The sequence below is a fragment of the Anneissia japonica genome, unplaced genomic scaffold, assembly GCF_011630105.1.
Source record: "Anneissia japonica isolate Jap-2015-1 unplaced genomic scaffold, ASM1163010v1 scaffold4988_len2956909_cov206, whole genome shotgun sequence".
NCBI classification, from domain to species: domain Eukaryota; kingdom Metazoa; phylum Echinodermata; class Crinoidea; order Comatulida; family Comatulidae; genus Anneissia; species Anneissia japonica.
In genome coordinates this window covers 1,379,638-1,401,877 of record NW_022696345.1, presented here as the reverse complement: position 1 = coordinate 1,401,877, position 22,240 = coordinate 1,379,638, and the positions used below count along the sequence as shown (strand labels likewise).

Here is a 22,240-nt window from a genome sequence, read left to right as displayed (position 1 = left end):
TACAGTAGAAACAAAAAAAGAAACGACAAACATTAGATATCGCTTCTCTTAAAAGCATGATAAAACAAACTTAATGACAGGAAGAATATCAATTTCAAACTAAGTGCTCATCGGGAAGTGTAGAGGGCGCGCATTAAAGAACAGATTATTGGGTGTGTCCTTTCAACGGACCTAGATATTTGTTGGCACAGCAACACAGTTATATATTATTATTACCGCGGAAACAGCTTTTGATATTGCGCCATACGTACCTCAAAACGAACCCACACGCAAGCAGCTAGTAAATGTCATATTAAGCATGGAAATCTAAGAAATGACGAGCTCTTTGTAATGATCAGCATGCATTAGTTAAACTGTAATCCAAACTTGGTGCAGAATCTCCGAAAACGAAAGATCCGATCGTTCTTTTTCGGAGATACTGCACAAAGTTTTCATATACGAGTATAATTATGATGCGCGATTATTATGATGTACGGTGATTGAATGATCTAATGATAATTAAACGCATAATCCGCCTATTTAAGAATGATAAAATGATTTGATACGTCGTCTGAAATACAAGTCTGTTTTGTTGATATAGCATAGCCAATTTATTCAGGCTATATTCAGGGAAGTGTGCCAATAACAAGGAAGTAATTAAAGTAGGCGGTTCTGTAACTGCATTGATGTGTTCCTCGTGATCGGATGGGCCTGTGAATACTATCTCAACAACCCATTCCTACTAGACTTTCTAAATGTTTACAATTTATTGCTTCAGGTTGATTGTACAATCTTATAACAGCAGCTTCATTAGACACCAATCTGCGATATACTGTATTTCTTTTTTCTCTAGCCTGCCTCTCAGGAATTTTTATCGAATCACTATCAATTGATATGGATTTTTATACTGTAATGCAATTTTATAATCTTTTTAATGTTGGCCTATGTATATTAGAATGTAATTATTTCGATGCTCCTCTTTTTATAAAACAGCATTCTCATGATCTAGCGCAACAGAAGTAGGCCTATATTGCTCAGTTTCTGAATGAATAATATGACTGCTCCCTGGTTCTTGCTGTAAATTGATACTTTCACAATGTAAACAAATCAACAATCATCGCTAGATAATTGTCAACTCTTCATTAAATCCTCAAGAACAGGTAGCAGACTAATTCAAAAATAGAAAAAAAGTAAGAATCGCAGTAAGAAAAACACCGTTACGCCTACCGCTAGCAATGCCCTGTCCGTTCGCATCGTGCGGCTCCTTGCATGGGTTAGTTACTACAGCTGATGACGGTTTCGAAACAAATATTTTTGTCTTGTGTAAAACATTTTTCGTAGACCAGACAGTTGCGTCAATCGCCATTTCACTACTTGGTGCTGGCTGAGGTGTTCGTCGAAAAGTTGTCAGACGAGGAGTTGGAGTAGCAGCAGATGGAGTTGTGGGAGTCGTGCTGGGTCTGGCAGTGACGTCATTTTCCGTTTTGCTCACCGTTGACGTGACCTCAAAGAGCCATTCTTCCGCCGATTTGTTTAATATCAACTTTACTTTAGTCAGAAAAATGGCCTCACTGATTGTGGCAGGTTGAGTCGTCAGCCAATGTGATAGTTCCCGAGAGGTTGTCGCCGGAGTTAATATTAGTGTTCCGAGCCCCTTTTGTAGAACAGTTACTGTAGCATTTGCAAAGGGAGTGTACGATACCGGCGATACTCCCGGGCGAATGACTCCGCATTGGTAAACACCTTCATCGGAAATCTCCGTTTTATTAATATTAATCATGTATTCCGGAGTCATCGCAATCTCATGCCTTTTGTTAGTAGTTTTTTCATATGCGAACGTATATTCACCAAAGCCCAAGATAACTCGTTTGTTTTGCACGAATCGAAGCCAAACAAGAGCCTCAGTAAATGAAATATTTGCGATCCCACAGGTTAAGTTGAAAGGGTTACCAGCGATCACAGTGACGTTGCTGGGAGACTTGTAGAGAACTGCTGCATCTGTTGATAGTGTTTTGGCGTGAAAAACATAGACCATTAAGACAATCGCAAGACATGGATGCGCCATACGTACCTCAAAAATGTCCATTCTTCTATGTCATAAATGTTCTTACTCAATGTCGAATATAATGTACTCGTTCTATGGACCTATCTATGTAAATCTGGTAATGTGATAATTGACACTATAATAGTGACCATGTGATAGGCCTATTGGTCATGTGTGCATTCTATCTTCTGTTTATTAGTCCGAATTAAGCCCTGGTATACCATGACTTGCTTGGGCTGTAAATACATCATAGTTTCAATGGCTATAATTAAGTTATATCACCTCTAAAAGATTTATTTACTAATAGCATGAAATATAATTAGCGCTATATGGATATGACGGTGGAAATAAAACAAAGAAATGCCTGGGTGTTAGATCTGCACTTATATCCTCCGTGGTCTAATAGGTATGATACTCGCCTAGATAGCAAGAGGTTGCAAGTTCGATTCCCACTAGAAACGCTTGTTTTCATACGACTAAAATAAAGGAACTGTTCGTTGATGAGCTTTGCTTTATACGATTATTAAAATGTGCTTAAAATGTGAGTATTATTATCATTTATCTATTTGTTTATAATAATTAGGCCTATATATATATATAATAAATCGACGTTGAATAAATAAATAATAAATTTGCATTTAATATACAGTATATTTTTTATTGTTTTGAGTCACATGGAAGAGAAACATCAGTGTATAGATCGAAGAAAATTACTAAATATAGACAGCATAAAGTAACATTATTAATTATTAAAGGTATGTTCGATAATTTTTTTCGATTAACTTTTTAAGAATATTATATTTACTTTCATTTATGTTGTACGTAGCCGCGTGGACACCTAATCCTTGATTTCTTGTTTATACGATTTGAATTATAGGCATTGGTTTGGATCAGGTCTCGAAGTAATTACAAGAAATTATGGAATATATTTAAAATTATTGAGGGCAATAAACCAATAATAAATTTATATTTGTGTCCACCCTTATTCATAAGATTAGCTATATTCATAAAGTTCGTTAGTCATTGTATTCTTATTTATAAAGTTCGTGAGTCAATAAATTGGAAAAGTTTACTGCTCATAAAGGTCTCCATTTACATAGCGTTTGCTATTGTTGATAATTGTTGAAGTGTTCGGATCGCCATAATCAAGAATCAAGAAATATATTCGCTAGTCATGACAATTTAGGACCATACCAAGGGTTGGTTCGCTAGTTATGGTGGCACCAGCTGGGGTAAGAAGGGGGAAATTTTCCCAACCACCGTCGGACAGGCATAGATCCCCCGTCTTCTGACGCTACAACGAGGGCGTCGGACCAAAATATGAATTTGCCTTTTTAACATTATTTTTATTACCAATCCATAATATTGTGGTCTAAAAGCAACAGTTATCCGTGCAGCTTGCGACCGCCCGCAAAAGAAATGTCATGTTCTGTTAGTAAAATCTTGGCCGCATGCACTGCGCAGCAGTTGGCGGGTGTGCGCTGCCGCCTGCGACTGGTATTGTAACTCGTAAAAATACAGATAATGTGTAATTATTGTATTAGTCTTTATTTTTGTAATTTAGTCTATATTTTGTTTTTGCTTTTGCTTGTTTTTTTTTTTTTTTTTTTTTTTTTTTTTTTTTGATGGCTAAATTCCATTTATTGTTACTCTTTATAATAGGGCCTATACAGATTCAACAACTTTTCATATTTGTACATTACATAAAATTCAAGTTTTCTATATTCTAAAACATACAATAATGCGCCCATATGAAGGGAAAAATGTCTAATGCGACATCAAATCCAAAAATAATTTGGCCCTTCAAATAAATTAATTAAGAACCAGGAATCTATATCATGTATACTACACATATAAATTATATTAAAATTAATTTATGCATTAAAAACATGTTTATAATATTTATCCTTAAATCTATATGCAATCATTAATCTCGAGGATATTTGTTTCTTATTTCTATAGCATCTATGATTCCGAATTTCTTGTAGAATGAGTGTGTGTTCTCCAGTGCAATTGATTTAAGAATATCAACGTCAAATTTAGGAATATTAGGTTTATTACCTTTTACTAATAATAGAAGTAATAATGATAATAATAATAATAATAATAATAATAATAATAATAATAATAATAATAATAATAATAATAATAATAATAATAATATGTAGGCCTTTATATAGCACTCTATACAATCTCAGAGCGCTTCTCCACATTTATTCCCAGCCATTGGAACGATGCCTATGGAAAAATTCCATTTTGCTGCATGAACACATCTAATGCACATGAACACTTTGCAGGGTACAAATTTCAATATAATTGTAATAATTAGGGGTATTTAATAGAAACTTGGATACCTAACCTCGAGATAATCCCAAATTTGCCAATCGGTCCCAAATAAGATAGTGAACTGTTTTGATCAATAGCTGCTTATATAACCTAAACATTGACACTACTTATTTAGGCCAATTCTGACATAAACAACATGTCGTATAATATTATATCCACAGAAACAGATCTTGTTGGTGAACTACACCCAACTTGTACTGTTAATCCAATCAGCTAAGACAGTAACATTTTACTGTTAGAATGTTGATGGTTGAATACTTCTTTGTTAAAATTATGAGGATCCCCGCTTTTATTTCTGCGGGACCGATAACAAATTTTACCAAGAGCGATACATCAACATTTACCTTGTCCATAACATTTCACAATTTAAAACAGTAAACATACAGAAGTCCTGACATTCATTGTATATCGTCAGATCTAAGAGACATTTCCTTTTTTGAAAACAATTATGTTCTTATTAATTCCCCATCGTGCGGGAAAAACAGTGAATGAAGAATTGAAAAAAAAAAACAGCACATGAACATGCAAAGTTATGAATATTTATAGTATTTCATAGTATTATTATTATTCATATAGTATTTTCAATTTCATAATTTCATAATGTTTATTCTCTCAACAGGGTATGGTAGGCAAAAAGGGAACATGTCCCCCTGTACAAGATACAGATTCCTGTCCCATGGACAAGATGAATATTCATAGTGATCTACAGCAACCTGACAAAAATATGAATCGTGAAGTAAACATCTTCTATAGTCAAATATCACTTCATTGGAACTTGTGATTAAATGTCCTAAAAAATTACTGCTAATTAAACCAAAACCAGGCCAAAGGCAAGAATTGCATAAAACAAAACGCCACAATTACAAATAATAACCTGTCCGCTTGTCGTAGTTACAATGACTGTTGATGGCAGGTTGGTTGATAGGTCTATTGGGTATGTAGCAAAGTCTTCAAGCGAATAAGTTTCGCTAGACCAGACATAATCATCAGTTGTCGTTTCGCGTGGATTGGACTCTTTTTCCGTTTCATTTGAGTGTTTCACCTTTCCGAATAATACATTAGTCGGCTCAACGGTGTTACTTTCTTTAACGGACTGATAAGGTGTCGGCGAATTTGTAAGTGGTCGAGACGTTTTCGTCCGAAGCGTTGACGGTTGAGGCGTTGCCGAATGGAGCGTTGGCGGCCAAGGCATCATGGTTGATGCTACTTGCAGCACTGTTACTGTTGCATTTGCAAACGGGGTGTACGATCCCTTACTCATGACTCCGCATTGGTAAACACCTTCATCAGAAATATCCGCGTTAATCACTTTTAGCATGTATTCAGGGGTTATCGATACTTCAGGCTTTTTCTTTTCATAGGTGTACGCATATTTACCAAAACTCATAATAACAGGTTTATTTTGTGGGAATCGAACCCAAACAAGAATATCAGTATCTGATACATTTGCTATTCCACAGCTTACGTTGAAAGCGTTACCAGCGATCACAGTGACGTTACTGGGAGCCTTGTAGAAAAATGCTGCATCTGCAAACGGTATTTTTGCATGAAAAGCAAACAGCATCACCACAATCAGACAATATGGACGTGACATGATTACTGGGCGTAGTCCAAAAACTTGTAATATTCCTGTCTTTATCGTCATAAAAGTTTCCTCTAAATATTTCCTATACGTCGAAAATTAGCCTACTTGTCTTTTAGGCCTGTTAATACCGTGGATGTCTATCAAAGGAGGGACTAGGAAAGCGGAACCTCTACAAATCAAATTAGCCAGATGTTTCAGGTCTTAACTTAGACTGTATTGTGTACGTCGTAAATATTCTCTTATTTTACAATTTCTATGTTGATACCCGCAAAATGTGAATTTGTGACAGATTTATAAGGACGTTATTTAAAAAATGACGTTTTTTCCTTTAAAATAATTGGGGCCTTTTTATTTTTATGTGGAACAATGTGAAACTTGTGATATGTGAAATGCGGAGTTAGTAATTTAAGAAACACTGCACTTTTAATAGCTAAATACATCACCGTGAATATTAGGGTAATGCTCCCTTTTCTTTTAGTAGGGTGATAAAGACTCTTATTAGGGGCCTATGAAACATTAGTGATGACTCAAAACCAAACGTTGTAATCTGGGAAATATATAATACAAGAGCTGGTACAGTACAGTAGTGGCCTGCGTCAGTCACTTATGACTATGCAGAAAGCACATAAATCATACTGTACAATGATGTAATAAAGGAAAGATTAAGAGGAAGTTCATCATCATCAATATAGCTCATAATCATCATTTGATCTTCTTTCTTTGCAACCCCTCATGTGACTGTGGAGTCCAATCCTTGATTTGCATTTCCTTTTACAATTTGGACATTCATTCAATTCAACTGACATTGTTGGTTCTTTTGTTTTTCTTTGGTGGCGGAGGTAAGCTTTATGTCTGTAATGTTTTTGTTGTCGCGTTTCCACCGCTGACTTAATTGAATGATGCCATGATTCTCGGTTGTTGGTCATTTCTTCTGCAGTATGGGGATCAATGTTGATCGAATTGAGATCTTGTTTACATACATCTTTATACCGCAGTAAAGGACGTCCTCCTCTAGAGCGCTTTCCTTCTGCCAGTTCACCATACAAAAGTTGCTTTGGGATTCTGTGGGATTCCATTCTTGTTGTGTGACCAAACCATCTCAATCGTTTATATGTTAGTAATGTGTAAATATCACATAGTTCTGCTCTCTCTAGCACCTCTTTGTTACTGATTTTATCTTGGCATTTAATGCCTAGAATGCGGCGAACATTTCTCATATGAAATGTATTCAGCTTTCTCTCTTGCCAGGCGTATGTTGTCCAAGTTTCACTAGCATATAGGAGTATGCTTAATACACAAGCTTTGTATACCTGACACTTAGTTTTATTAGTCAGCTTGGCGTTCTCCCATACTCTATCTTTCAGTCTTGCCATGGTTACAGTGGCTTTTGATATCCTCTTCTCAATCTCATCATCTAGTGTACCTTTGGAGTTGACTGTAGACCCAAGGTAACAGAATGTCTCTACACATTCCAGTTCTTCACCATTGATTTTGATTGATGGGGGTTCATCATTATCTCTGTGTAAGATTTTAGTTTTGTTAATGCTGATGGTTAGACCAAACTCGTTACAGGCTTTTGAGAAGCAGTCCATAACTTCCTGCAGTTTTTCAGCTGAGTGAGTGAGAAAACCATCATCTGCATAGAGCAAGTCATGGATATTGAATGTATTTGTCCTTGTCTTTGCTCTAAGCCTTGCCTGATTGAAGACTCCTCCATCTTCACGGGTCCGGATAGCAATACCAGGATTTGCTGGGCAAAGGCTGAACGTTCGTATCAGTACTACTGCAAAGAAGATGCCGAAGAGAACTGGAGCTATGTTATCCCCTTGCTTAATACCACTTCGGATCAGAAAAGGTTTTGAAGTCTTGTTGTTGAAGGTTATAACTCCAAGTTGTTTCTCATGGAAGGACTTAATAATGCCAAGCAGGATTGGTGGACATCCTATTCTTTCTAGGACACTAAATAGGGTATCTCTACTAATTAGATCAAATGCTTTTGTTAGATCTATGAATGCTATGTGGAGCGGCATGTTTTGTTCTCTACACTTTTCTTGCACTTGTCTGAGGGAGAAAATCATGTCTATGGTAGATCTTCCTACTCTGAATCCACATTGTGATTCAGAGTAGACACGGTCAGCTATAACAACTAGTCTCTGATGAATGATTTTGGCATATACCTTTCCTACTATGTTGAGGAGTGAGATACCTCGATAGTTGTTACAGTCCTTCCGTGATCCCTTATTTTTGTAGAGTGTTATAATCTTTGAGTTACGTAGTTCTTGTGGTATAGTTGGAGGAGTGTGTCTCCAACATTGTAACAGTAAGTCATACAATGGTAGTAATAAAGTGGTTTTGCATTGTTTGATGACCTCCGGTAGAATGTTGTCATCTCCTGGTGCTTTTCCTACATTAAGGGTATTAATGGCCTTTTCTAGATCTTCCACTGTAGGTTCTTCATCAAGCTCAAACAGTTTTGGAAGTAAAGGGACTTGATCCAATGTTTCTGGTGCAAGTGGGACGGTATTGGAGAACAGTTCATAGTAGTATTCTGCCCATCTGTCTAATTGTTGTTCTTTGTCATGTAGAATTGTGCCATCTTAGTATTATCTTCATATAATGCTGCACATTATAATTTGAATTTGTTAAAATAATTATGCCTAGCAGTGGAGTAACTACCACAGGTTCAGGCAGTTCATTGAAACCGGGCCCCCGATCTCCAAGGCGCCGGTCTTTAAGGGACCGCCATTTATAAAAAATATAATAATGCTCATAATTACAGCTAGGATTTCACTTCCCTTTAGCCTACATTAATCATAATGTACTTAAATGACGTGAGACGATTTCAGGCCCTCTTAAGCTCTTTTTGTGAAACTTCATACTTTTTCCAATAATGCACAATAGAAATTGCAGTGTCATGTGTAAAAGTCTGCTTGAATTTAGATTGCACCAAGGATAGTGTCAGTAATTATTATTATTGCAGTTCACTTGATGTTGGCATATTAGCAAGTGGTGGCTAAAGTCCAGGTTCCTTAATTTGGGATGTCCTTTCCAGACATCTAAAGGTGCTCTAAATATTTTTAAAAATTCGCACCTCGCCGCCCAACCAAGGTGGGACTGAGGTGGCAGCAGCTATGATTAGTGTCTCCATTACTCAATCATTACCATCTTCATTGTTGTCATCATCATCACCCCATCGTGTCATGGCCGGATTAAAGGGCATGGGGCTTGGGGCAGTACTTGCAAGTGGCATAAATACCCTGTTGGTAAAACATAAAACCAGATTTTCGGTGATTTTTTTTCTGGGGTTCGGTGGCCTATTTTTCCCCATTGAGGCTGGCTCCCAAAAAGCCCCTATGTTAATCTGGGCCTGCTCATCGTTCTAAAGTTAGGCCTATTTCATATTTTTTCTGATTATATAAATACGAATTTTTCTGGTAGGATAACTGTAAAATCAACCTCATTCAAACAACGGGCACCTCTCTCACCCTAATAACAGCTAAATCCCTTATTGTTAGTGCTCTATTAGCTATAACTTTCACTTCGTCGATCTTTCGTCTATCTGCCAATAATTGACTACCGTATATAAATAAAACTTGAAACTTGTTACTTGTTATTGTATAGCACCTTTTCTTTTTAGTTACGAAGCGCTGAAGTAAAGTAATCGCTAAAGACCTAACAAAAGCAAACACATCACATGAGACTTAATGATTTATTTAAAAACTTAATACAATTCAATTGACAGTACATCTCTATAACGAGAAAATCAAGTTGTTAATGTCTCAAGCCTAATTAATTCGGCAAGATAAACTCGTACCAGACTGTCTTTTTCTAAGAATTCAAAAGATAATAGATTAAGATTTACTGTAGGCCTAGATTATTTTCTTCTGTAGATTGTTTTGCATTGTGGAGCTCCTCTGTAGAGCAGTGTTTTTCACTGTGAGGACTTCTCTACTGACAGAAAATAGAAATAAGCTGCATGTCGGGATACCAGTGCCGGTTTTTATCAACCCAAAACGCTAAATATAATTATGGCCTGTTTAAGTTTCTTTCTCTTTAAATGATCTTAGTTACTATATTGGTACTTTTACTTCCAAAAGTAACTACTGTATAAAGTATTCCGTTCCCCAAACCACCGTTCGTGCCCGGAATATGTTCGGCGGGGATGGTATTAGTATAGTTTACTTCAGTAATTGCTAATTGATGCGTCAAGGGCCCCGACGGTACTCTTGAACCAGGACCCCTTCAGAACATGACTACGCCACTGATCCCTGTATGCATTCCATTTCGTTATTAATCTTGGTTCGGCATACTATACTCTATACAACCAGTGGCGTATCTGGGAATCTTGAAATGGTAGAAGGTGTGGGGGCTGATTGGGGCGCGTTAGTTCGAGATGATATGAGGTGACTTTTATCTACTTCAGCGTAATTGGTTTGCTTCGATCATTTTCAATAGGAGGAGGCGACTAGGGTCACACCCCCTAGATACTTCACTGTATACAATTTCAGCTCTATGTCACAGCTGTAATTTTCATATTATTTTCACTACATAATATCTGTAGTTAATTTGAACATTTAAATTAACGACAACAATTATCAATTTTCAAGCAAAACATCGTTTGATAATTCCTATTCAACGAAATCTATAACCTTAAAAAATTAGTTACTTCTTGTAAACTACAATCAGTTGAAATTCTTTTATACAACGTTGACAATTCAGTATACATTAATTCTTAAACGTCAAATTAATTTTGGCAGAAACTACAAGCTTGTATTAGACAATTAACACCGATTGTAATATAAATAAACGTCTAAATATCTGTAACCCATATGTTTTGTATTACAATGTCATAAATTACTCGAAAATGCTAAGAGTATTATTATTATTATTATCATGATTATTATAATTATTATTATCATCGTAGTAGTATACTAGAATTCGAAGTTGTAGTAAAGTAGCATATAGTAGTAGTACAGTAGCAGGTGTCCCAAGTCTCAAGCAAGTAGCGGGAGTCTCCAGAAAATTAGAACGGCCTCTCGCACTCCCGCAAGCAAGCAAGAATCATACGGAAAATAACCCATCTTCCGCAAATTCATATTAATATTTGCATGGTTTTACTCATTTAATATCAATTGTCTCACGGAAAACAGTACCTAGGCTATAACCATGAGAAGCAACATATACATTTAGATGTGTTGAGAACCGCTCTTTCAACCAGTAATCCCGGAAATGTCTTTTTCCAACTATGCTAGGGACCCCTTAGTAGAAACTTCTAAAACTAACTAGCCTACTACTAATATTGTAGTAGAAATATTAGAGCAGGTACTTGTAGAAGTAGCGCTATAGCAGTATCAGTGACAATAGCGGTAACAGCAGTAGCATATTAAAGTAAAAATATCGCAACTTGTCCCGGGCTTTACTATTGTTTATAAACTGCACAGCAATTTGCAGACAGATTCGAAAGATGATTTAATTTTCAGCGGCATAGGAGAAAGCTTAACAGAATGAAGTGAACAGCTCTGCAGCCGCTTCTTTACACAAAGTAACTGTAGTTCTGAACTCTTTTGCGATGACTTTAGTAATCGCTAGAAGAAATATATCATTAATCTATAATAATAAAATGAAATGGCCGGACGTCAGACTAAATCAAAAACAGACTAACAGCAAGAATCGTATAAAAGAAAACACCACAACCACTAATACTACCCTGTCCGCCATTAACTGTTGTTAGATCTATTAAGGTAGTAGCACTTTCACTGGTGAAGTCGGTGTTCTCATATATAAACGTTGAGTCTTCATGAGGAACAGGAGCGCCGGCCATAGGCCGGTATGGAGTGGGACGACGAGGCGTTGCTGGCAGAAGTGTTGTCGGCTGAAGAGTTGTCGGTGTTGTCGGCTGAAGAGTTGTCGGCTGGAGAGTTGTCGGCTGAAGCGTTGTCGGCTGGAGAGTTGTCAGTTCCAATACAGTTACTGTAGCATTTGCTAAAGGGGTATAATGGAACTCCGCACGAGTTCCACATTGGTAAATGCCTTCATCTGAAATCATCACGTCAGAGATAGTTATCATAAACATCGGATTTAATTTCACATCAAGCCTTTTATCGGCTGTTACTACCGTTGCACCTAAACTCAAGACAGAATATCTATTTTGCATGAATCGAAGCCAAATAAGTTCCTCACTCTCTTGATAGATAATTCCACAGGTTAAGTTGAAAGTGTTACCAGCGAATACAGTGACGTTACTAGGAGCCCTGAAGAGTGCTGATGCATCCGTTGGCCAAGTTGTGGCTTGAAAAGCAAGCAGCATGAAGACAATGAAGCATGGACGTGACATACTGATAGGATGTAGGCCTATACCAAAAACTTGCATTCTTTCTGTCTTAGCCTTTGTAATATAAGCCGTCAAGTGTTAGTGTAATCGTTCTGTAGGCCTGTCACTCTTCAAATCATCAACCCAATGTTCTGATTCTGTATCTTCAAACGGTTTCTGTAACAATATGCGTACTGTATACAACGTCTTACCTCTATTTGACAATCTCTATTAATACGTTGCCTGCAAAATGTTGCAAAATCACTTTGACAAAGATTTATAAAGCACAAGATTGTTAAATGACGTAGCTGTTAGTTCTTCATGTATTTTGGGCAGTGCCTCAATTTATTATTGAAGGTCGGCTTCACACATGGTTTCAAAAAGTTGAATTTCTAGTTTGTGGAACATTGCACTTCAACAGTGCCAACCATAAAAATTAATGTTTATGCTATTAGGTTTAATAAGCCACTGCTTTTTGGTGGGGTCCCGTTAAGAATCATTAACCTTAAGTTATTCACAAAGTCAAAACAATGTTATCGGCCTGGTTAATTTAGAGTTATAATTTGAAATCAATTTATGGTACATTGAAGTTAAAATAAATAATAATATAACATATTAATATCTCCCCAACCACTGACATGACTGCAATATTTAAACAAGTCACAAAAACATTCTGAATATATTATTTCGAGGTCACTTTTAATATTGCTTTTCACAATTCAATACTGTACATTCATCAACACAAAATTAGTAATTTACTCTATATTTGTCACAAATTTGCATACTGTAATTGTCTCTAGGGGGCGCTCTTACCTTGCCAACACCGTACAAACATGCATAATGAACTAATCAATTAATAGGAGCAAAAAATATCTGGGGGCAGCACCTTCAGATTTTGAAGTATAATAATTTAAACATTTTTATCGAGGGCTGCTTGCTTACATCTCAAAGGGCAGTCCGCTGATCCCCGCTAAGTTTCCCTCCCAAAAAAACGTAAGTGTACGTTAATAAGTGTGTTTGTAGGGCATGCGCTTATTCCTGGCCCAGTCCCTATTGGTCAGTAGATTTGGTTGATTGACACTCAGGAAAAATCTAATATATAGTTATACCAATATATAAGAAAGTGTACAGTGTAACATTCAAAAAACATTGACTAACACAACCAAACTAGTGGTGGTATGGTAGCATATACAGAGAAATACACTGCTGACACACTACTGTAATACTAATTTCATTAATCAAAAACAAAAAATTCTAAGTCATTTAAAATTGCATCTTAGTATTTTAGACTTTCTTTTTTAAAAATCGTATCAACTGCATATCAATTCACTTCATCTGACACAACCTTTTAAATTCTTCATAGACTTTATTCACTTTATGTATTTTATGAGAAAAGGACACTTGATAAAATTCAGTCATTTACAGTTCTAGTACTATTATACTATAGTTGCAAGTTCACATTGCCAAGTTTATCTTCAAACAAAAGTAAACAATTGATAGAAAATTATTTGATATCTCAATTTGGAATATTGACAAGAATTAATGTATGCTAACTTTATTCTGTCTTTTTTTCTTCTGTAGTTTTTTCTGGTTCTTGACTTGCATTACTGTAAAAAATAATTTGAAAAGTTCATTTAAATCAAAGGCAACATTAAAAATCTTCAAGAGCTTAGATTACACAACCCAATGACTCCCTTCAGAACTACCTCATTAAACCTCAGTCATGTATTGATTATTATTATTTATTGAGGCACTTAAAGTTAACAGCATGTTATTAAATATATACAATAACATGTAGCTTAACATATACATGATTACAGTCATTGAGAGTTTGTGTGCATGTTTATTTGGGTTATGATGTAAGTTTACAGAGAGGTGTAATTTATTTTTTAAATATTTAAATTGCATTGAAGCTCCAGCATTTTGTGTCATATAATTATGTTGTTGTTGTTGTTGTTGTTGCTGTTGTTATGATGAATACTAAAACCAACTTTAAGGGGAAATTAGACAATGGAGAAATTAGAGAACAATTACAAACACAACGTTAAGGGGAGTATAACACAAAAGAAATTCCCTTTAAGTCTGATGTAGTGCTATTATTATTTTTTTTTTTTTTTTTTTTTTTTTTTTTTTTTTTTATCCTTTTTAGCAAAAATGAAGACTAATTCTTATTACTTATAACTTACTCACCTTTTTGGTTTTCTAAACATTGGATTTAGAACAAAATAAAATAAAGGTATCCATCCAAAGAGAAGCCAATGCCAAATGTAGTACATGCTGTAGTAAACCTGCAAAATGCAAATAATAAAATAAATTATAAACATACATAAGTATTGTAGATCAACACCCCTGCTTCATGCTTTAAATCAAGAAAAAATTAAAGATTTATCTAATCAAATTGATCTCCTGTCAAAACTGATTGTTGAGAATTCAAATTTTAGAGTATTTTATTGTCCTTTTCGTAATTGCGAAGCAAAGAATAATCATCTAATCATGAATTATATTTTTTCCATCTAATGGAAAAAAATAATTAATGTTTTAATGTGATAGACTCAAGATACTTGAGTCTCTTGTTAATGCTCATTTATTATACCGCCTATCAGTTTTTTTGGGTTTTTTTTTTGTGTTACATATTGATTTTGTCTTTGTAGGTACCTTTGATCAGTAGAGTATTAATGCTTTGATCTTTAGTTTAAATCACTGTTATGTCACCTACTGGAGGTAATGTTTTGATTGGTTAAACACTTTTGGTATTTGTGCACATAAGCTTGCAAATATGGATAATTTTTCATTCCTGATGATGACATAATTAATGTTGAAATATTGAATCCCGACACGATGGCATGCATTTCAATACTTGGAGTGTGTATTATACTTTCCTACATATTGAGTGCCACAGATTTAAACCTGTATTTTTATCAAATAAAAAGACAAGACTTTGTGAAGTTTCATCTCTTAGATTTTATATTACTCACCTGTGAAAACCTATGGTATCGTAACAAGGTGAAAGCAACAACTGCGTAACCCATCACAGAAATTGTTAACGCGCGAGAACAGACGAATGCTATTGGTCTCACCACTGGATGACTGAAAAAGTTCTGTAGACGGGGACTCTTTGCAACCAAAGCAGTGACCTGCAAAGAATCAACCAAGGTGAAAGTAGTAGTAGAGCTACTGTATGTTAGTCTAAATAGTGACTCTGGCACGTGCAGAAATTATACTTAGACCAAAAATGTAGTAATCGACTGGGTTTGAAAGGGAGCATACTAAATGGAATGAAACAAGTGTTCAATTTCAGCTTAAAATTTAATTCAGAGTGGGCTTGTTTTTGACAGTTACGGTCAGGTCATTCTAAAGAGATACTCTGGTTTACTTCATACCCTGCAATTTTGGAATGATGTGAACATGGAGCTCCTAAGTGACTCTAGCTGCTACAGTAATCACAGACCATGCTCATACTCAATTCAGCAAAATGACATTACAAGTTACAGGTTATTCTCTTGCCTTAACCTCTTATCATTGCAACTATGGAAAGATTTTTATTTGTGGGAGGGGGACATTTTTATTTATTTGTGAAGCTTGTCCTGTCGAGTGTTTGAGTAAAAATAATACCAACGTACATGATTTTCCAGCTGAACACAGAGCATTTCAAAGAAGAAGCAGACAAAATAGCCGATGAAGTAACCATGCCACAAAGCAAGGAAGAACAAAGTCAGAGCCTGTGAATACATCTTGTTGCCTAGGAAACGCAATCGCTTGTAAATGTATCTAAGGGGAAAAAAACAACTTTGGATCAAACTGTTATGCCAAGTTAATGGACAGATAAATAGGTAGACCATTGTTCTCCCGAAGTCGGTTTAGCTGTCAATTTTACCGATAAAAATAACTAGCCAACCAGTAAAAATTTTGCCTAGGTGGTCTATGCTAGCCATCTTTCAATAAAGGAACTTTATTCCAGTCTAGGACTTGGCTATGTGTTGTTTTCTTTAAATCATTAAATCCAACTTAAAAGGGGTAATGCCTCACACTGCACACAATTTTTATGAACAAATTTAACAGTAAAAACACTGGTAGACTAAATTATTATGGATTGATCAAATTAATCAATTAATCAATTGATTAGGGGTTGATTGATTGATTGATTGACTTATTGGTTGGTTGATTGATAGATAGGTTACCTTGCTGCCCATTGACTTGTGTTAATATTGAATGACTCGATGCATCCTTTCCAGGCCCACGTAGTTTCATATATTCTGAGTCTGACATTAGCAACTCCATCCCACTTTACTTGATTGTATTCATCGTGACCATTAAAAGCCAAACCACTCAGAATACAGCTCCCCTCCTTAACAAAGTTAAAAAAAAATATATTACATTATTAAGAATACTAGTTTATACCAGTAAAGCTAATCTTGAATATTACAATAAAAAATAAGGAATAAATAATGTAAACAGATATAACATCATTGAGATTACTGTATGATCCACATCTGCTAAGCTTTGACTACTGTTTAGTCAATTTAAGTATTAGAACATCTACAAGTGCTAAGCCATGGCAACAATTGAACTATGGATACTGGTTCAAATTTTGTAAAAGGAATTACTGTAATCTCAAGACTACTAACAACTCCAAAGCTTAGTTTAGAGCTGAAATGATAATTACTTATATTTTAATAATGTAATTGCTAATTAACAACTATGGTAACATCCACTAATGCTAATACGCTACTTGTGCAAGTGTTAATTTAGTACAATAGCAAGATCTACAAGTGCTAATATAGGACAGAGCTACATGTGTATGTGTTAATATAGTACAAAGGCAACATCCACAAGTGCTAATATGGGACAGAGCTACGTGTGTATGTGTTAATATAGTACAAAGGCAACATCCACAAGTGCTAATATGGGACAGAGCTACGTGTGTATGTGTTAATATAGTACAAAGGCAACATCCACAAGTGCTAATATGGGACAGAGCTATGTGTGTATGTGTTAATATAGTACAAAGGCAACATCCACAAGTGCTAATATGGGACAGAGCTACGTGTGTATGTGTTAATATAGTACAAAGGCAACATCCACAAGTGCTAATATGGGACAAATCTAATATTCAAGTGTTAATATAGTACAATAGCAACATCTAAAAGTTCTAATATAGGGCAGAGCTACAAAAGCAAAGTGCAAATGATGCATAAGACAATACAAACATCCACTAAGTGTGAGCCTACCAACTACTGCTTGCCAGTAATATTTAAATTGCAGGAAAACAGTGTGGTGATTCTGGTTCCTCTGCTTGTGTTGTTCTTTTTGGTCTTTTTTTTTGTCCTAATTTGGTCTCTTTTGGTTAGCTTATGATAGATCTTGGTTTAGTTTTTTCCCTTTTTACTTTTAGTTCACTCAGCACATAGAGACCTTGGTATTATGCGCTATATAAATTTCACTACATATATACATAAGTGCTAAATATAAGACATATTCCAACATACTGTCACTAATGTTAAACTGAGTAGTTAGCAAGAATGTTGCAGTATTGTATACTTTAGTACACAGAAACCATTATACTTTTACTTTTATATTTAGCAACTTTATATTTGGCAATAATAAGTTGATTCCAGTAAATGAGCCACCATTTTAAAGCTTATAATGTGGAGAATGAAAATATATTAAAAAGTAAATTTTAACATTTTGTTCACTGATGCTGGATTGGGATGGCAAGCCTCAACATCCACAGGTGCTAATCATCCAAATGTTAATTTAATAAAAGGAATTGAAATGAATACTTACAGCAAATAGCCAGACACTAATGTACCTTGCAATTAAAATTCTACCCCAGACAGCAACAAAAAACACCTTGTATAGCAAAGATGAGTTCTAAGAAAAAAAGAAATATACATAAACAATCAAGGTCACGAGTTTGAGAACAGTGTCGGTCACTATGCACCTGTCCTTGTGCCAGATACTCTATGGCTATGTTGTCACACGGCAGCTAATGGTTAGCAGGATCCGGAACCTGCTAACCGTTAGCTGCCGTGCATCCATACGAGAAAATCCCGATCCGGATACCAAGAATATGATGATCGAATCACTGGCTAATAAGAAAATGGAAATTGTAAATGCATCCGTGTTATTGGTTGATGATAGAAACGCGCTCACTTGCTAACCAATAGCGCTTGCTAATCGTTAGCAGTACCTGGATACCGCTAACAGTTCTTATTTTGATTCTTTGGTAAATTGTTTCTGATTAGTTTGAGGATAGTTCATGGGTTAGTTTTCTTTTTTTTCCATATTCTTCAAGCTCTTTGAAATGATTTGTAATTGTGCAAGGCGCTATACAAACCGATTCCATTTCCATAACTAGGATCTGGATCTGTGCTCCTCAATGCCCCTAAAAGGAACAAAGCAAAGGAGGGTTGGTGGCACAGGTAGCTTCTAGATGATAGATTCCTGCTATGGAGTGGAAGTTGGACATTGTGTATCATTTATTTTGTATCCAATGACCAGGGAATGGACCACCTTCAGCAGTTCTTTTTGAGATAGATTTCTCTGCTATTCAAATCATATATATATTTTTTTAATACACAATTTTGTACATTATCTGCTTCCTGGAACATACTCAACCACATGAAGTTCAGTGGCGATCAAATTTTTACCTACTGTAAAACATTTATTATCCCATTGATTGCCTATGCCACTCCTAAGCAACACAAGAAATGCACCCTTCAATTAATACCACCATTTAACCTCAAATTCAAAACTTACATCAAATTCTTGGCTTGTGAGGTACTCTGTGGTGAACATAGAACCTACAATTGTGTGGACAGTCGCATACACAACTCCAAGGAAAAGACGTTTCAGGGCTGGTAGAGTCGTATCTGGAGGTTTACCATCCGTGTTGGCCAGGAACTTCTCATCAACAAAGTCTTGGAAACGGCGAATCGCAAACTAAAAGAATTGATGATGATCATATGTAAAGGGGTTATGTTTGTCAAAAAGATTCTTGTTCCCGGAGTTGAATAAGAGGATGCCCCAAGAGACAAAACATTAAGACACAAGGACAACTACAGAACATCAAGGCATTATCAACAGTAAAGTATCATTGATTTCACACTGGCAAGGCTTATACAGTACTTGCATTGTCCCCAGTGTGAAACTGATCTTGCTTTCACTTTCGCAAGGCTTATTCTTGCATTGTCCCCAGTGTGAAACTGATCTTCCTTTCACATTGGCAAGGCTTATTCTTGCATTGTCCCCAGTGTAAAACTGACTCTTGCTTTCACATTATCAAGACTTATTCTTGCATTGTCCCATGTCTATTTTAAAGAGCGTTGGTTTCTATATTCCACTCAAAAGAGTTTACTTACCTGAGGACCAACAAAATAACCTCCAAAATAGAATGTATAGCTTGTGACCTGAAGAAGGCTTGGCGCCGTCTTTATGCATAATTGACTCTGTTCTTTCGACAGTTCTTCCTGCAAAGGGGACAAGAAGGGTTAAGATCCATGCTACAGTAGAAGACGGCGTGAAATACATTCCCTCTAGTATAAATGTAAAATTCAATCCACACCTTGTGATATGAGAATCTACTAACCTGAGGTCGATTGCCATCATAAAGGTCAAAGGCCAATCCAATCAGCCGTAAACACATGATGCACTGTGGAGTTGTCCAAAGGATGTCATAATCATCAGTAGATACAACAAGATAGGCTATCACAAGGTAACCCTGTAAAAAAACAAATATCATAATTATCATTAACTGTTATGGATATTAACATATGTATACAGACCAAATGATAAAGGCGGGTGTGTAAAGTGATTGGACAGAAGTTTAAATGTACGGTATGGGTAGCAGCTTTATTTTTTTCATCATAATCATGTTGTCAAGCAAAAATCTTGCTGAACAAACTTGTCTTGTGTGCACCATTCTTACTCACCAGATTAAATATAAAGGACACCACAACCACTGGTAATGTTCCACCCAAGACTGCTAATAATAAATAGTTGACTAGGATGCTAATCAATGAATGGTACACATAGATACCTGAAAAACACAATATTTTTTTTTTCTTGAAATTAATTTTAAGTTGTTTGTATATAACATACATCAATATATTGATTAGTAGAAAATCATCCGTTTTGTTGAACAAATTAGTTACTTACCATAGCAACGGTTTCAGCAACTGCTTCGGTCACTTTCTTTCCGAAGCAGTTGCTGAAACCATTTGCTACAGTAAGCAACTAACTGGTTCAACAAAACAGATAATTTTCTGCTATACGTATGGAACCAGATGAAATTCTTTGAAAATAATTGATTAAATATAAATTAATCAATAACATCATTATTAGGATTGTATATAAGTGTAAAAAGAGGGTTAAGACTTTTAGGTTTTACTTTTTTATTATCTGTGTGTGGTTATTTTTTGGTACATTACTTTAACTTGGTAATGAAAATTGCTTTGCCAATAAATGGTTAACAAATATAAATCAACAGCATGGGATAAAATAATATTCACAGTGTCACTATTGACAATAATATGAGCAAAACAAGAACATTCAGTTGATATAACATATTTATTAACATATTTAATTATAAAATAAATGGTTTTCCTTACATTAATAACTCAACAATAATTATGTTGAATTTCATTACCAACATACTATGGCCATATTACAGAAAAAATGAATCATTTTAAACAAACACTAACTCACTTTTTTCATAAATTTAATTAGGCTTGGAAAGCTTTCAAGTTAAGTATACATACCATAGCAGAAGTAGGCTAGCCCAAAGCCAGTTAATGAAAAGTACACATGTTTAACTGTTGCACCTTTCCTGTGTAAAAAATCTCGCTGAAACCATGCCAGTAAATATCCTGGGCAATGAAACAAAAAGACAATAGAAATATTAAATGATACAGGTACCTGTAAATAGCGATATGATATACGGTAAGACGAGACTTGTTTAGCAAACCCACCGACTGCAAATATTGATGATTTCAAATAAAAATAAAATTTTATTTTTTGGCCAATTAGCACACCTGCCGCCACAAAAAAGTTGAAATTTCAGAAAAAAATAAAAGTTTTTCTTTATTTTTATTACGCCCTCCGCTGCCTTGAAATCTCCAAAGATGATTAAATAAATTTGAAGCATTTAATCATCCTATTTTACATTTACCAATAAATTTTTAATTATTATTTTCTCCTCTGCCTGGATGTTTTTCGCAAAACTATTTGCTAAATAAGAAAACAAAATTCTATTTTTATTTTTTCCCACCCTCCTCCGATGATCTTTAAAAAAATAAGTATGTGAAACAAGGAATAATAAAAGTCTCGCCTAAGCGTACAGTGGTATTTTGGCCAGGGTCTAGCACCAATACATACAATTATTACAAGTTACTGTAGTAATAAGGTACAGTATGTCATACTACCAAGGAGTTGTTAATGTTAGTCACTAATAACAATGTTCTAATTGCAAATATGTATTTACTGGTAAAGTTGTCCATAAAATTCAGCTATTTTGTGCAGTATGAAGCATACCATTATTACCTCTTTTGAATGTGGTTTAATGAAAAAAAAAACAAATGTATACATTAGGCCAAATAAAAAAAAACACTTGGTTAGCGTCCGGGCCCAAAAAAATTTCTCGGTAGGTAGGTGACTTTTTTTTTTTTTTTTTTTTTTTTTTATTTCTTTAAATCTAGCAGTACGGACACACACGGACACTACAAACAACGAAAAAGACTTTAGTCAATTACTTCAACAGGAAATACTGTATTTAATAACCATTCAATTCTGTTGTATGTTCTTTCTCAAGAACTCAAGGTGAGAAAATAAATGAAACAAGGTATTATAGCTTAAAAGTATTTAAACGTTAAAATCATTTGACTAAAATTTGTTGTCGCAGCACATGTATACATTTACAGATATGAATCTTAAAACATTAATAAAATCAACTGTTCTTTATCTTCATATGGTTATTTTT

General features: G+C 35.2%; 3 protein-coding genes across 3 annotated transcripts; all 3 read right to left on the bottom strand.

Moving 5' to 3' along the window:
• Positions 1-3,614: 3,614 nt before the first annotated feature.
• On the bottom strand, positions 3,615-6,035 carry LOC117101835. The gene is made up of 2 exons (XM_033241937.1): positions 5,429-6,035; positions 3,615-5,317 (listed from the first exon to the last, which is right to left on the bottom strand). The coding sequence occupies exons 1-2, from the start codon at positions 6,012-6,014 to the stop codon at positions 5,178-5,180; spliced, it is 726 nt and encodes a 241-aa protein (XP_033097828.1). The 5' UTR covers positions 6,015-6,035; the 3' UTR covers positions 3,615-5,177.
• A 602-nt stretch (positions 6,036-6,637) lies between these two features.
• Positions 6,638-12,288, bottom strand: LOC117101889. The gene is made up of 2 exons (XM_033242006.1): positions 11,661-12,288; positions 6,638-8,526 (listed from the first exon to the last, which is right to left on the bottom strand). Exons 1-2 carry the CDS (start codon positions 12,286-12,288, stop codon positions 6,638-6,640), a joined length of 2,517 nt encoding a protein of 838 aa, XP_033097897.1.
• Positions 12,289-12,944: 656 nt separating this feature from the next.
• LOC117101833 (lysophospholipid acyltransferase 5-like) lies at positions 12,945-21,131 on the bottom strand (the record flags this gene model as incomplete). Its single annotated transcript, XM_033241934.1, is given in 11 exon segments — positions 12,945-13,871; positions 14,455-14,552; positions 15,240-15,398; positions 15,885-16,032; positions 16,443-16,609; positions 18,049-18,135; positions 19,024-19,206; positions 19,626-19,733; positions 19,853-19,984; positions 20,196-20,302; positions 21,024-21,131. Coding segments are annotated over 11 exon segments (1,349 nt in total), but the record flags the coding sequence as incomplete, so codon positions are not given.
• Positions 21,132-22,240: the final 1,109 nt, after the last annotated feature.

Coding starts and splice junctions, on each gene's coding strand:
- LOC117101835 (XM_033241937.1), bottom strand. CDS start 6,014: ATGACGATAAAGACAGGAATATTACAAGTTTTTGGACTACGCCCAGTA. Junction 5,318..5,428: donor TAACACCGTTGAGCCGACTA/ATGTATTATTCG, acceptor ATTCGCTTGAAG/ACTTTGCTACATACCCAATA.
- LOC117101889 (XM_033242006.1), bottom strand. CDS start 12,288: ATGTCACGTCCATGCTTCATTGTCTTCATGCTGCTTGCTTTTCAAGCC. Junction 8,527..11,660: donor AACAGTTAATGGCGGACAGG/GTAGTATTAGTG, acceptor TACATGACAAAG/AACAACAATTAGACAGATGG.